This window comes from Phyllostomus discolor, chromosome 2 (genome assembly GCF_004126475.2).
Source record: "Phyllostomus discolor isolate MPI-MPIP mPhyDis1 chromosome 2, mPhyDis1.pri.v3, whole genome shotgun sequence".
Taxonomy (NCBI): Eukaryota; Metazoa; Chordata; class Mammalia; order Chiroptera; family Phyllostomidae; genus Phyllostomus; species Phyllostomus discolor.
In genome coordinates, this window is record NC_040904.2 from 120,530,854 (window position 1) to 120,545,612 (window position 14,759).

At 39.3% G+C, this 14,759-nt stretch overlaps 1 protein-coding gene across 5 annotated transcripts in view; it reads right to left on the reverse strand.

The window, feature by feature from the left end:
- Nucleotides 1–827: 827 nt before the first annotated feature.
- IARS1 (isoleucyl-tRNA synthetase 1) overlaps nt 828–14,759 on the reverse strand; it is a 113,055-nt gene continuing 99,123 nt past the window's right edge. For 4 of the 5 annotated variants that reach the window (XM_028531660.2, XM_036018424.1, XM_036018423.1 and 1 more), the window contains exons 32-34: nt 13,386–13,529; nt 7,908–8,060; nt 830–1,756 (exon numbers count right to left, since the gene is read on the reverse strand). In XM_028531660.2, coding sequence (XP_028387461.1) covers nt 1,674–1,756; nt 7,908–8,060; nt 13,386–13,529 — 380 coding nt within the window. In that variant the 3' untranslated portion in view covers nt 830–1,673. Of the gene's footprint in view, nt 1,757–7,907; nt 8,061–13,385; nt 13,530–14,759 lie in introns of all 5 variants that reach the window. The other variant, XM_028531659.1, reaches the window with a different exon arrangement.

The window sequence follows — 14,759 nt, forward strand, 5'->3', positions numbered from 1 at the left end:
ATTTTTCTATTTCAGGTAGCCTTTTGTTCCCTTGACAAAAAAGAAAGCAAAATTCTGCTAAAATTACATAAAAATAAGTTAACCATTTTTAAGCATACAGTTTAGTAGTATTAACTATATTCATCTTTTGTGCCAAGACTTCTAGAACTTCCTCCACCTGCAAAACAACTATTCCATTTTAACACTCCTCCCGCCCATTTCTGTCTACCTACAGCTCCCTGCAACCACCATTGTATTTTGTTTCAATGAGTTTGACTACTCTAGGTACTTCATACAGCATTCATTCTTTTTGTGATTCAATGAACTGATACTATTAAATTTATGTATATTCCATATTTGCTCCACCTCTTCGATGTTATAAATGATACGGTAATGAACCTGCGTCTGCAAATATCTCTTCAAAAGCCTGCCTTCAATTCTTTGGAAAATACGCCCAAGTAGGACTATTGGATCATACGACACTTCTATTTTTAATTTTTTGAGGAATCTCCACATTGTTTTCCACAGTGAATGCAACATTTTACATCCCCACTGCCAACATTTTATATTTCCACCAACAGTGCATAAAGGTACAATTTCTCTGCATCCTTGCCAACACTTACTTTCTGTTTTGTTTATTCCACATTTGTGCATTTGAATAGTTATTGTAGCAGCCAGAGTCACACAATTCAGATCTCCCTTCAGGAAAATCTGATGTAAGGAGCATAGCTGGTTAACAGCTTCCAGTTACTACACTTTCAGATCCACTGAGAGATCTATGCTGAAAGCATGCCCATCCTGGGCTGCTCCAAGCCATGGAATAAATGATGCAGGAATACAAAGACAAGTTATTTCTACCAAACTCTAAACTCTTTATTTTATTTTTGGATCCTTGCCTGGGGACTTTGACTGGCCTGATCAAGATTTTCTGAGAGTTGCACAGCAGTCTTGGCTTTTTCTAATTAATTTTCTTTTTCCCTCTTAACTTTTCACAGGTGCCAGACCTAAATTGCAGTTTGAAGGTTCCCTCTACCTATGCTTGCTCCCTTTCCCCTTTATTTTTCATGTATGTTTCCCCCAATAAATCTTGCACATCTAATTTTGTCTTGGTTGCTGCTTCTGTTACACACAGGATTTTGGGCAGAAGTAAAATAAGATGTTCAGTCCACTGTTTTAATATAGAAGTCACTATTAAGTTTTTGTGTTCTTTGAAGACAATAAGTTTCAAGTTTCATTAAAGTATGGGAGAATAAATTACTTTTAACCCATTTATCATTTGAGAGAAAGATGTTTTTTGTTGTTGTTTTAGTGGAACAAAATATTCCATGAAATTCCCCAGGAAAATACAGATATTTATTCATTCTTTCAACAGCTTTAAAGACCACAGAATAACATACATTATGCCATTTTAATCACTTCTACCCTCTATAATATAATTAAGAATTCAAGTATAGAAATAAACTCTAGTGCTGAGGTAACATTGTAACCTTCTCCCAACACAACTGTATAGGTCTCAGGCTACATGATGGATCAATCCCACTTCTAATTTAGGCCAAAAGCAGCATATTATACCCATGTACCTGAAAGAAATATCTTCAATATACAGCTGTTTACATGTATATATGTGTGTGTATGTGTGTAGGGACAGATACATGCCAGGGAAAGGTTAACTGAACCTCATTGATAATAAAATGTTAGAAGTCAGATGATGTGGGAAATACAGAAACATACACAGTCTTCATGTTCAAAGTCTTCATGGGGATTTTTTCTGTAATTTCTAGAATAAAAGAAGAAAAAGAAATAAGTTTTCTACCTATTCTGCATATTTTAAAAATGTTAACTGCCTAAAAAGTAATGAGTTTGGCCTCAACCCAAACAGAGGTCTGACCTTTGTCCCAGTTCCTGGGGAACTTCTAAACCCATAGAACTTTCTGAGAAAGTCGTGTGTGTTGTTAGTCATGGTGGGTCCTTGACCACACCTGATAGTTTATGCTAAACAGATGACTTAGGGTGGAAGTGACCATACCAGAAAGACCAACCATATGATTCAGGGCAAGAGTAGGCTCCACATGTGGGCAATGAATCAAGCATGCCTATGTAATAAAGGCTCAAGACCAGCCCTGCACACCAAGGCTCAGGTTAGCTTCTCTGGGTGGTAATAAACTGTACATACCGACATGCACTGGTGCCAGGAGGAGGTAATACTGTCCATGAATCTTTGGGAGAGGACAACTGAAACTCTGTATTTGGACCCCTCCCATATTTGGCCCTGCTCATCTATTCCTGGGCTTGGTTTAAGGTTTTATCCTTGTCCTATAATAAATGTAGTTCTGTGAAACCTGCTAGTAAATTATTAAACCTGAGAGTGGTTTTGGGAAATCCTCTGAACTTGTACTCGGTGCCAGAAGTGACAGTGGTCTTGTGTGAACCCCTCCCTGAGTTTGTAGTTGAACCCTAACTTGTTACAGCTGGGGTTCAAGTCCTGGTTTAAAGGTTTGAAGGACTATGCCCTCAACCTACTAACTCTGGGTATTTGTCAAAATGTCCCATACCCCCTCCCTTCATACCACTCCACAAGATATTTCCTCTATCTACAGAAAAGGCCAAGGAGCAAAACTAAGCCAGTGGCCCAGATTTGTGGTTTTTAAATATTGACTTCCTATAACATAGTGAAGAACAGCTATTCCCAAATCCAGGGAAGAGTACATGGTAAGCCTAGGACACACCTTACAATATCAGAAAATAATTAAAAAAAAAAAATGAAGGGCTCATGTCCAAGAATATATGAGCCAGTACGGCCAAAGATAAAAAATTTACATATACAAAGTATAACACAAACACTACTGATTAACAATGAATATATAAAAACTCAAAGAGAGAAAAAACATTTAAAAAGTTCTTTGCCTGCTTTAGGACACTTTGCAGTTAGTCAGCTCTGAATTCAAAGGGAAGGATTAACTTTTCCTAAAAATAGCTCTTGTCCTAGTAAAAATTCTCAGTACAAAAATACTCTGAAGTTGCTTCCTTAATAGATAATTTCAGTATCTAAAGATGATATTTAGAATCTAGTGGACGAATCAAAATGGCATCAGTGGGTTTTTCAAACCGTAAGCATTATGTCATCCTTCTAATTTATCAAAATATTAATATTTCATGAAAAATAATTTTCAGAGGAGAAATACAGTGAAAATGCACGAGAAACAAGCATGTGTGTCAAGTTCCCTCTTAGCCTGGCAGTGGGCTTGAAGACAGCAGCCTGTGTTCCCAGTGTGAGACCCTGGTACCTATTTCTAGAAGCAAGAGAGAAAAAAGATACCACGTTTGTTCTAACGTGTCTGGGGGCTATCTGAAGAACTTACATAAGAGGCTTCTCTTTGTTTTGCCTAACTTGGAACTAACTCAGGGCAGAAAGTTGTAGGTATTGCTTAAAAACATTGAAAGGCAAACAAAAAAAGCCCATAGCTATGTGTAACAAAAAATTATTATTGAAACATACTGCTTAGGACTGGGAGGAGAAGCAGGAGACAGTTTCTTTGGATAATTTGGGCATTAAATGTTGCCCATATATCTTGGGTAACTTTAGAAAGCCACATGTACACCTTGGCCAGGATGTATACAGAGTAGAGACCTAAGAAGAGCCAAAGCTTTCAATTCTGAAAAAGGTAAAAGGCTTTTCTGGCCAAATCTGGCTGTTCTCCAGGCTCAGTGAAAACATAAATTGAAGACTGAGGCAGGGTTGTAATTAGCCTGGCTGTGATGAATGAGTACCCTAGCACAAGCTGATCCCCCAAAACTGGGAGAGGTGGGTATTTTGTTAAGCTTTTAGCTCCTGGAAGTCAAGAAAATCTCTGTCAAACAGTAGTAGAATATAAGCTAAAGGAACAGACTTCAGTGACTACACATAACAAGGAATATAGTCTTGGGGGCTGTGTGCGTGTAAGTTTGGCAAAGTCATAAAATAAATGAACAATTACAGCTTTCAAAAATCAGAAATAGCAAACCCTTGTGAGGAGGCGAACCTGATTTCCAGAGTTACCACAGTACAGTATTCAAATGTCTAGTTTTCAACAACAAAAATATCCCAAGGCATACCAAGAAACAGGAATGTTATTCATTCAGAGAAAAAAAATAATTGACAATAGCTGTGCTTTATTTAAAGCACAAGTATTTGAACATACAAACGCTCTTATATGGAAAACGATGAACTAATAGAAAGGCCAACAGAAACCACAAAGAATTAAAGAAATCCAAGAAAACAATGCATCAACAATTCAAAAACATCAACAGAACCCTGGCTGGTGTAGCTCAGTGGATTGAGTGCAGGCTGCGAACCAGGCATCGCAGGTTCGATTCCCAGTCAGGGCACATGCCTAGGTTGCAGGCCACGGCCCCCAGCAACCGCACATTGATGTCTCTCTCTCTGTCTCTCTCTGTCTGTCTCTCTCTCCCCCTCCCTCCCTCTCCCTTCCTCCCTAAAAATAAATAAATACAAAATCTTAAAAAAATCAATAGAGAAATTATAGAAAAAAAATAAATACAGACTCTGGAGTTGAGAATAACTACTGAAATAAATTCACTAGAGGGACTAAACATATTTGAACAGGCAGAAGAATCAGTGATTTTGAACACAGGACATTTGAAATCATCCAGTCAAGTGGACTAAAGCATACACATTATTCGAGTTTCAGAAGGAGAAAAAAAAGATAGAACATTTAAAGAAATAATGACCAAATAGTAAAAACAATAAAAGAGAAGCAATATAACAGGAATATTCAATAAGATTAATAGCCAATTGCTAATCAGAAACCATGGAAGCCAGAAAGCAATGGGATAACATATTTAAAGTGCTGAAAAACTATCAACACAGAAATCTCTATTTGGCAAACACTATTCTTCAAAATTAAAGACTAGTTAAAACATTCCCATATGAAGAAAAGCTGAGTAAGTTCTTTACTACTAAATGTGGCCCCCAAAATGATAAAGGAAGTTCTTCTATTTGAAATGCAAGGATGCTACAAAGTGACTCACAGTTGTATGGTTATGGCATTGTTGATTTGTAACTCTGCTTTGTTTTCTTTTTAAAAAAGTTTTATTTATTTTAGAGAGGGGAAGGGAGGGAGAGAGAGGGAGAGAAACATTGATGTTTGAGAGATACATTGATAGGTTGGTTGCCTCTCACATGCCCCAACTGGGGACCTGGCCCACAACCCAGGCATGTGCTCGGACTGGGAATCAAACTGGTGACCTTTGGATCTGCAGACTGGTGCTCAATCCACTGAGCCACACCAGCCAGGGCAGCTTTCTGTTTTCTACATGATTTAAAAAATAAGTACATAAAACAATTAATATTACATTTATATTTATGTGTAGTGTATTTTCTGACAAGAATATAATGGGGACAGAGCTGAATATGAGCAGAATTTTTGTAAGCTATTAAAAGTAAAACTGGTATCAATTGAAACTAGGTTATAAATTAGAATGTTAGTTGTAACCCCTGTGGTTAACACTAAGAAAATACCTAAAAAACACACTAAAGGAAGTCAAAGGAAAATCAAAAGAGTATACTATAAAGAATCAACTAAACACAAAAATGTCACTGAATGAAGAAAATGAGGGGGGAAAAAGGTGTAAGACTTGTGGAAAAGAATCCTGGCAAAATAGCTGAAGACCTTCCTAGGCAGTAATAGTTTTTGAATTTTTACTCTTTTAAGCAGAATCTAATTTACTCAGGGGAAGGAAAATACCCAACCCTAGCCCCTTATAGCATTCCTTTCTCACTTTAAGAAAAAAGAAAAATTGAAAAGCAGAGAAACATCTGTGAAGGTCCCCAGGTCACATTCCCACTAAAGACTGAGACATAATGATGAAACTCTAGAAGACCTTCTACTCCCCCTCCTTCCATATCTTACCAAGACATTATGTGACCTCCTGTATGATCAAATGGATTACCAATGAAAGAACAGCAAAGGTCCCATTTAACCCAGTTCTATTCCCCTAGTACATTATGTTGAACAATCAACAAACATACCCAGGCATTCTAAAAGATAAAAAAACCCCAACCCCCCCAAAACAACAAAACCCCAAACTAAAAAAAAGAAACACCCCACAAAACAAACCCAACACCACCACTACCAACAGAAAAACAGTAGGAAGAGACAAAGCAAACATCACTCTGCCATTAGCAGACTGGGAATTTAAAATAAATAAAATTAACATGCCAGGACTCTAATGAAAAGAGTGGATAACGTGCAAGATGAGATGGGCAATGTAAGCAAATAGAGACTAAGAAAGAATTAAAAGGAAATTTTAGAAATCAAAACAATGCAACAGAAATAAAGAATGCCTTATACCAAAAAATCTAAACCTAGGCATATTATATTCAATCTGCAGAAAAATCAAAGATAAGAGGGAAAGATAATGTCTGCCAGTTTTCCACCAATGCTAGAAGACACAACACAAATCCTGATTCAGAAAGTCTAATAAATCTCAGGCTATAAGCTATATAAATTAAAAGATGGAATGGTAAAAAGTTTTGAGTTGGGATGACAAGGATAGTTATTAAGCAAACAAAAAACAAAACAAAGCCAGATCCCACTGTAACCTTTTCAAGGAAATAATGTCCAATGTTAAGGGGTTACAGATCAGACTTAGAAGGGAGGGTAAGATGTCAATAGAGAAGTTGTCAGCATAGACAGAGAAGCAGTAGTACAGAAGTGGATGATGTAAAGAGAAGTGTGAGAGATAGAGAAAACATGTCCTTGAAGACACCAGCCTGTGTGTTGTGCAAGCCAATTATCCTGAGCCTCTGTTTTCTGAATTATTAGGTGGTAAATATGTTGACTGATGACCTAGCTATTCATTCTGATGCAACTCATTGAGAAAATGCATTTAAACCTGCTTTATAAGCTGTAAAGGAGGAGGGACAAAGTCACTTATAGGATTCCCTCACACTGTTATTTGACAATAATGTGATCATTTTGACTCTAGGGGAAGAGAACAATTTAGAATCATCAAACACGCTAATTTTCCTAGAAGCATGCACAGGACAAAATAAGTTTACACTTGTTCATATGGAAAATAATACCATAATTAATAAATAAGAAAGTAAACTATTTTCTGTACTCACAACTGCAAACCTACTTTTGCCTCAACCTGTATTTTTAATAACATACCAATATAATTTTTAGATGATCTCAAAAGCAAAAGGCAATCATCCTCTTAAATATTTTTTTAACATTGTATTATGGTGAACTTCTGGAGAAAGAGGACAAAAAGAGGTAATAGTATTATCTCCTACATTTAATCTATAATTGGTTACTGGTATCACACCTACTTTTAGCAAAAGAAAAAATAAGGAGGAGGAGAAGCAGGCTGCTTTAGGAAGAAGAGCCATGTGCAGCCATTGGGGGAGAGCCATGCGCTGCCCTGAGAAGAAGAACCATGCTGCTTTAGAGAGGAGAACTATGCTGCATTGAGAGGGAGAAGCACGCGGACTTGACGGAGTGTAGACTCCCGCATCCCAGAGAGAGAGAACCACACGGCCTGGCAGAGTGGGGCCCCCGCAGCTTTAGAAGGGGGAACCACCACCTGGTTTTAGCAGAGATCCCGGCGACTCAACCGAGGGTGCCAGGAACCCAGGGAGGTCTCCCAGTTGAGAGGGAGTACTAACTGGGAAGAACCAGAGGACTACCTAAGCCATGGACTTCTATTTCCTTTCCTGAGATACGGTACTCTGGACTGGGCAAAGGGGGAAGGAAGGAAGGACTGTGTGTTTGTGGGTGTTTTTAGGGATTTTAGGATTTTGGTGAAGACATTAGGTCACTACTTTAAGTTTGTATAGCATTAAATAAACGTTTCCTTTTCATGAAAAAAAAAAAAATAATAAAAAAAATAAAACAAAAATGTAGTATGTTCTACAATCTCCTCACCATTCATTTGAGTCTCATCCTGAAATAACTTTAACTTCTTGTTGCGAAGGCCAAACACCTTGGCTGCTTCATACAGAAGACCTTCATAGGTGAGTCCATTCTGTCCGAATGGGTTTTCAAGCAGGAGAGTACCCACTGTTCCCAGTAAACACTCTGCAGAAAAAAACAACAAGAACAACAAACAAATTGGATTAAATCTCAAGAATTCACACCATCTAGCTACTGGATTCCTAATGGCAACAGTGACTGATGCTGGCTTGCAGAGTCAGAGGTAAGTAAAAGAGCTTGAGCAGGACAGCTGTACAGTTTGCAGAAAGAGAAAGAGTCTTAAACATCTCACAAAGGAAAAGGGAAAGGAGTAAAAGAAGACTCAACCAGTAGAGAACCACAGCGTGGGAAAGAGATAATCAGTAAACACTCCAATGAAGAGCCTGAAGACTCCACTAACAAATGTGTATGATGAGAACACCAAAATAACAGGAAACAAAAATAACAGTTTTAGAAACATTTTTCAAGAGCCCTGCCCAGGAAGCTCAGTTGATTAGTGTTGTCCCTACACGTCAAAGTTGTGGGATAGATCCCTTGTCAGCACACATACAAGAGGTAACCAATGATTGCAAAAAACGTGAAACAACAGGATCTAACGTGTGTGGAGCAGCTAGAAGCTCCATCCACTTGCTCCCAGACCCAGACCGGTCTTACATCTAAATTGCAGGGCAATCCACTCAGAATTCCACTGGCTGAGAGTGAGTGAGAGCGTGTGTGAGTGTGTACGCAGATTAGTGTGTTAGTGGGCAAGAGCCTGCCTGTCTGCAGGGCACACAGGAGTGGGCAGCCTGAGCTCTCCTGGCAGAGCAGCTGCTAAAGTTGTTGCCCAGTCTGGTACTTCCAGCTGTAGAGATTTGGTGTGGGAGACATTTTGGGGAATGCAAAATAGCCTCTTTGGGAAGAAGCTTCCAGAATGCCCACACCTCAGCCAGGATCCATAGGCTGCGACTTACTAGGGAGGAGGCTGTTGCATCCTGGGCCCTAGGCACCATGGTAACTGCGTGACTAGAATCTGACTCAGGAGCCTTGACCTCCAAGGGGCTGAGAGAGACAGCCAGGGTGGGCTGGCTCCAGAGGCATTGCAGTGGGAGCAGGCCTGCCTGAGGTTGAGATGCACTTAGAGGAAGCAGTGAGAGCACCCTGCCATCACCATCCAGAAGAGATCCAGAGAGAAACGTTAAAACTGTCAAGGCAGTAGCAGAGCTGTGGTCATCCCTGAGAGAGATTTTGTGCTTTTTGAGGAGTTGGGAGGTGTGTGGAAAACAAGTCCCCCAGGACTTGGTGCTGCTGTGGGTGCTGTTGTGTGGGGGCCACACAGAAACTCTCTGAAAAGAGGAGCTGAGGCAGGACCTTGTGTTTGCGGGTGTGCGCAGTGTCTCTGTGAACAAAGAAATCAGAGTGATACTATCACGCTGAAGTGACTGTGGAACCCAACCAAAAACAGCTGGTGAGCAGGGAACTGTACAGAATAGGGAGCTTGGCCCAGGTCTGCTGCAAGAGGGGCAGGCTGGGGACAAGACAGCCAAGAGCTGAACACCTGAGATTTGCTGCAGCAAAGCAGGTCTACCCAACCCCCACCCATGGGATTACAGGCTTTATGGATCAGTTAAGGCCAAGCTCAGGAGCCCCTTGCTGGATGCACATCCATGGTGGCCCGGGTGGGCATAAGAATAGATCTGAAAGAACCCTTTCTACCAGACTCTACAAGCTACACTGTTCCTCCAGCCCTGATCAAGTGAAATCAGCACAGCAGAGAGATTAGAGATAGGCACAAGATGTGTTCAGGGCCCCACTTTGCTTCAGCTGTTAGGGCTGCTGTCTGCACCAAGCAGAAAAGAGTTGCCTCCTTTACACATATTGACCCCTTACAAGAAATGGACAGCTAACTTACCAGAAACCATACATTATCTGAAAGAATATGGGACAGACCAAGACATGGTGAAGGGGCAGGGAAACACTCCCACCATCTTCCCTGAAGAATAAACAGCACCTCCTGGGGGTGACCCAGGGTTCCCACCAGAGGTCCCCTCTGGAACCAGGTGGAGGAGGTACTGGCAGTCCTCTCAGGTCATAAATGAACCACTCCTGGGCCCTGTGCTGATGGAAAGCTTATGGGGCAGGACACTGGTGCCACCCAAGCCTGAAGGAAAGAGCCACAGACTGTGGATTGCTTGTAGTGGCAAACAGGTTGCCTAGGGTCAGAGACTAGGACACTATCAAACATTAGCAGGAGCAGATCCAGAAAGAGACGACAGTAGCAAACACAGGGCTCTGCTGAGATGAACTGCACTGTAGTCTTATTGATTACTGGCAATATTCTCTCTCCTGCACTGCTTTTTAATATTATTTGTCCTTCAAGTTTGTTCCTATAATTTCACTTTTTTAAATTTTATTTTATTTCAAATCTCTTAATTTGTACCTCCCTTCTCTTACTCCATTCTGTCTTCTTCCTTCCCCTTCTCAGTTTTAAATTTTATTTTCTCTCTTGCTACAACTGGTTTCTAGTCTGCACTCTTATTATTTCTCCTATCTCCAGCCTCTCAAAACCATTTTCATGTCACTAGGCATCTCACATTCTTTTTTCCTGTTCTTAAAATACCCTTATTCTCTTTCCACCATTACTAATCTTTGCGGATTGGATTTTGATACAGTGGTTGCTGCATTTTTTCAATTTCATTCCTAGGCCTTAACTACTTTTATATTTCAAATCTCAAATTTTCTCATTCCCCTCATCTATTCAATTTTACCTTCCTCCTGCTCTTACCTTTTTTTGTTTTAAACTTTACTTTTCCCCTCTCAGCCTGGTGTTCATTCCTCACTTGTATTTCTTTGCCCTTTAACCTGTCAAAATCACTTTTCTTTCCTTTAGATATCTCATAAGCTTTTTTTTTCTTTCCCTTTTCTCCATGTTATTCCCATTCCACCTGTATCAATCTTTCCTCATTTGTGGTAGATATTGTTGTGGTGGACCTTTTCTTCTATTTTGGTTCCTAGTCACTATTAAACAAATTGTTTTTAGAAACCTCATACTATACTCCTCTTTTCTTAATCCATTTTACCTTCTTTACCCCCTTTTAAATTTACATTGTAAATTTTATTTTCTTGCTTTCTTTGCCTTGTTTCTATTTCCTAGTCTTATTATTTCTACTCCTTCTACCCTCTCAAAATCATTTTTCTTTCACTTAGTCATCTCCTATTTTTTTAAATGATAGTCTTAATATCCTTATACCTTTATTAATATTTGCTTGTATACTGATGATAGTGTGGTTGTGGGTAAGGTTATTTTTGCAGGTGTGAGTTTTGTATCCTGGGTTGTTTTGTTTTGTTCTGGCAGCACCTGTGTAACAGCATATAAGACATGGTAGGCAGTATGCCTCTCAGCCAGCCAGCCAGCAAACCAGAGGGAAATACCCACCAAATAACACAGCAATGACCCAAACGCAGTTATAGCAAGGGAGCCCAAATAAATGGCATAAAGGACATCCAAAGGATTTCCAGCTCAGGAAGTCAAGGAGACTGTACCACTGAGTCCCAAAGTCTCCTACCATAGAACAGTACCCCACAAAGACAAAGAGTCAAAGCAGATCAATCTAATGTGCAGAAACAAACAAGAAGAGTCACCTAAAATGGGGAGAAAAAGAACCATGCCAACTGAAAAAAAAAAAATCAGGAATCCCCACAAAGACTGCTATATGAAATTGAAGCAAGTGATCTAACAGACATACAGTTCAAAATAATGGTTATAAAGATGCTAAAGTAGCTCAGTGAGAACTACAAGAAACACTATGGAAGCTACAAAGAACTTGTATAACTATACAAATTCTATATTAGCATAAAAAAAGCATAGAAAAACTATATCAGCACAAAAAAGGCATAGAAACTATCAGTAAGAGCCAGGAGAAAATGAATACAGTATCTGAAATGAAGAATACACTAGAAGGAATTAAAAGTAGGCTAGATAAAGCAGAGGACTGAATCAGAGTTAGAGGTCAAGGTAGAGAAAAACACTACAACAGAGCAACAAAATGAAGAAAGACACAAAAAGACAGAAGATAGCTTAAGGGAACTGTAGGGTAACAATGAAATGTAATAATACCTGTATCATAGGGATACCGGAAGGAAAAGAAGAGGAGCAAGGGATAGAAAACTTACTTAAAAAAGTAATGACAGAAAACTTTCTTAACTTGGTGAAGGAAATTACCCACAGACATATGAAAAAATGTCCAACACCACTAGCAATTAGAGGGATGCAAATTAAAACCACAATGAGATACCACCTCACACCTGTCAGAATGGTGTTCATTATTAAATCAACAAATAAGTGCCGGTCAGGATGTGGAAAAAAGGAAACCCTACTGCAGTGTTGGTGGGAATGCAGACTGGTGTAACCACTGTAGAAAAGAGTATGGAATTTCCTCAAAAAAATAAAAATGGAACTACTGTTTGACCCAACAATGCCACCGCTAGGAATATATCCTAAATATCCTTAAACAGCAATTGAAAAGAACTTATAAATAGTGCCCTATGTTCACAGAGGCCCTATTTATAATGGCCAAGTGCTAGAAACAGCCTAAGTGCCCATCAGTAAATGAGTGGATCAAAAAATGGTGATACATTTACACAAAGAAATACTACACAGCAGAGAATAAAGGAGCTCCTACCCTTCCTGGCAGAGTGAACTGGAGAATATTATGATAAGCGAAATAAGCCATTTGGTAAAAGACAAATACCATATGATATCACTTACAAGAGGAAGCTAATGAACAAAATAAACTAATGCACAAAACAGAACCAGAGGCATGGAAAAATAGAACACTGACAGTGACCAGGGAGGAGAGGGAAGGACCATCAGGGTGGAAAGAACAGGGAAGGGACTAATCAAGGGCCATTTGTGAACAACCCATGGGTATGATCAACAGGATAGGGAATGACTCTGGAGCAGAGGGTGGGCTGGGTGGAGGCAGACTAAAGGGGAAAACTGGTTTAACAGTAACAAAATAACAAAATATTCAAAATTAAAATAAAGAAAAGTGAAACAACAAACTGGTGTCTCTACTCCCCCACCTTCTAAAAAATCAATTAATAAAAAAAATTTCCCCAAAAAAGCTAAATTAAAATGTTTGGCATTTAAACAATTTAGCTTCATTTAGCTCTAATTTTTACGTAACCAGTTTATATCATTTCTTTAACATGTCAGATGGATGAAGTCGTTTCTACATAGATATACAAAAGCAGGGTGGGAATCTACACTTATATTACTACATTAAAGCCAAAGTGAAAAATCCACAGAAGTCAGAGAGGTTGAACATTAAAGTAAACCTTACTGCCCAAAACCCCACAATTCACCTGAGGAGAGTGTAATTCACATAGTTACATAGTAATTACACGGTAACTCACATAGCAATTCACATAGCTAGGGGAGGCACCTACCTTGTGGGTGTGTGTTCAGGAGTTGTAGGTTGATATACTGACAGGGAAGAGTACTAGGACTGTCAATCAGAGAGGGAGCTGATCCTGCGGTCACACATAGTGTTTTCCCACTAAGATTCAGTAGGTTGGTTTGATTTTGTATTTCTAAAAATAACAAGAGCAACAAGATATTATTCTTTCAGAGCTGAAGTCATTCACTTTTTCTTATTTGTTAAACTACCACATATACATATTTTCAGTGATATTCTTCATGTGTTTATCAAAGGATACTGCCTTTACTATAAAATCAGGTTATAATAATATGCAATTAATAGACAATGTTATTGATGTGTAACGGCATATTCACAATCTAAAATACAGGCCAACTCTTCTATCCCTCTTTCATTCTTTCCCTGTATAGCTGACTCTTGAACAACATGGGTTTGAACTATGCCAACTTACATAAAAAAAATTTAAAATAAATACAGTCGGTCTTTTGTGTTTGCAGGTTTTGCATTTGGGGATTGAAAACAGTATTTTTGCATTCCCAACTGGATGGAAAATACTGTTTTCTGTCCATAGTTGGTTGAGTCTGTGCAGGTGAAGAGTTGACTACACAAATTATATTGAGATTTTTAACCAGAAGTGTGGGATGGGGTGGGGGGATCAGTATCCATAAAACCCACATTCTTCAAGGGTCAAGTGTATATTATATTGTAGCTTTCTTAAAATTTTCTCCTGAGAACCCCAGGTTTCACCATGAAAAGACCCATGTGTCTAAGAATAATAATCATAGTGAGAAAACATGGTTTTGGACTCAAGAACATATGTGCAAAATAGCAAGACACACAAAACATGTGCAATATAATTTTAGTTACAGAAAGTTAAACACTGCTAAGTAATGTAAACATAGGTGAGTGACAGGCAGTGGCTGTGACTGAGGATGGGGAATGGAGCTGGTAGGTATGAAACCAGACTGGGTAACACCCTCAAGGACCTGTTTTACCTAGTGGTTGGATGCCCATGACCAGCCTGGAGTCACAAGGGCTCCTCTCTTGACCCACACCTATGGCTTCCTGAGGATTCACCAGTTGACTGTGAAAGAAAGTATGTCAAGTGTTTTGTGTGAGTGGGTCTGCATAACGTGCCACACTATCGCAAATAGATGACTGTAGTCCTGCACACCCACCCACTCTGGGTGGCCCTGAAAAACAGTGTTGACAGGAAGACAATTAGTGGGCACAAGTTCATTCAGGGCAGCTGACTGTTTATTTTACTCAGGTGGGATGACCAGAGGAATGGATCTATACTAGTTCATGGGCAGTGGCTAATAATTTGACTGATTGGGAATGACCAGGGACTTGGAAAGAACAGAACTTGAAAACTAGTGACAAG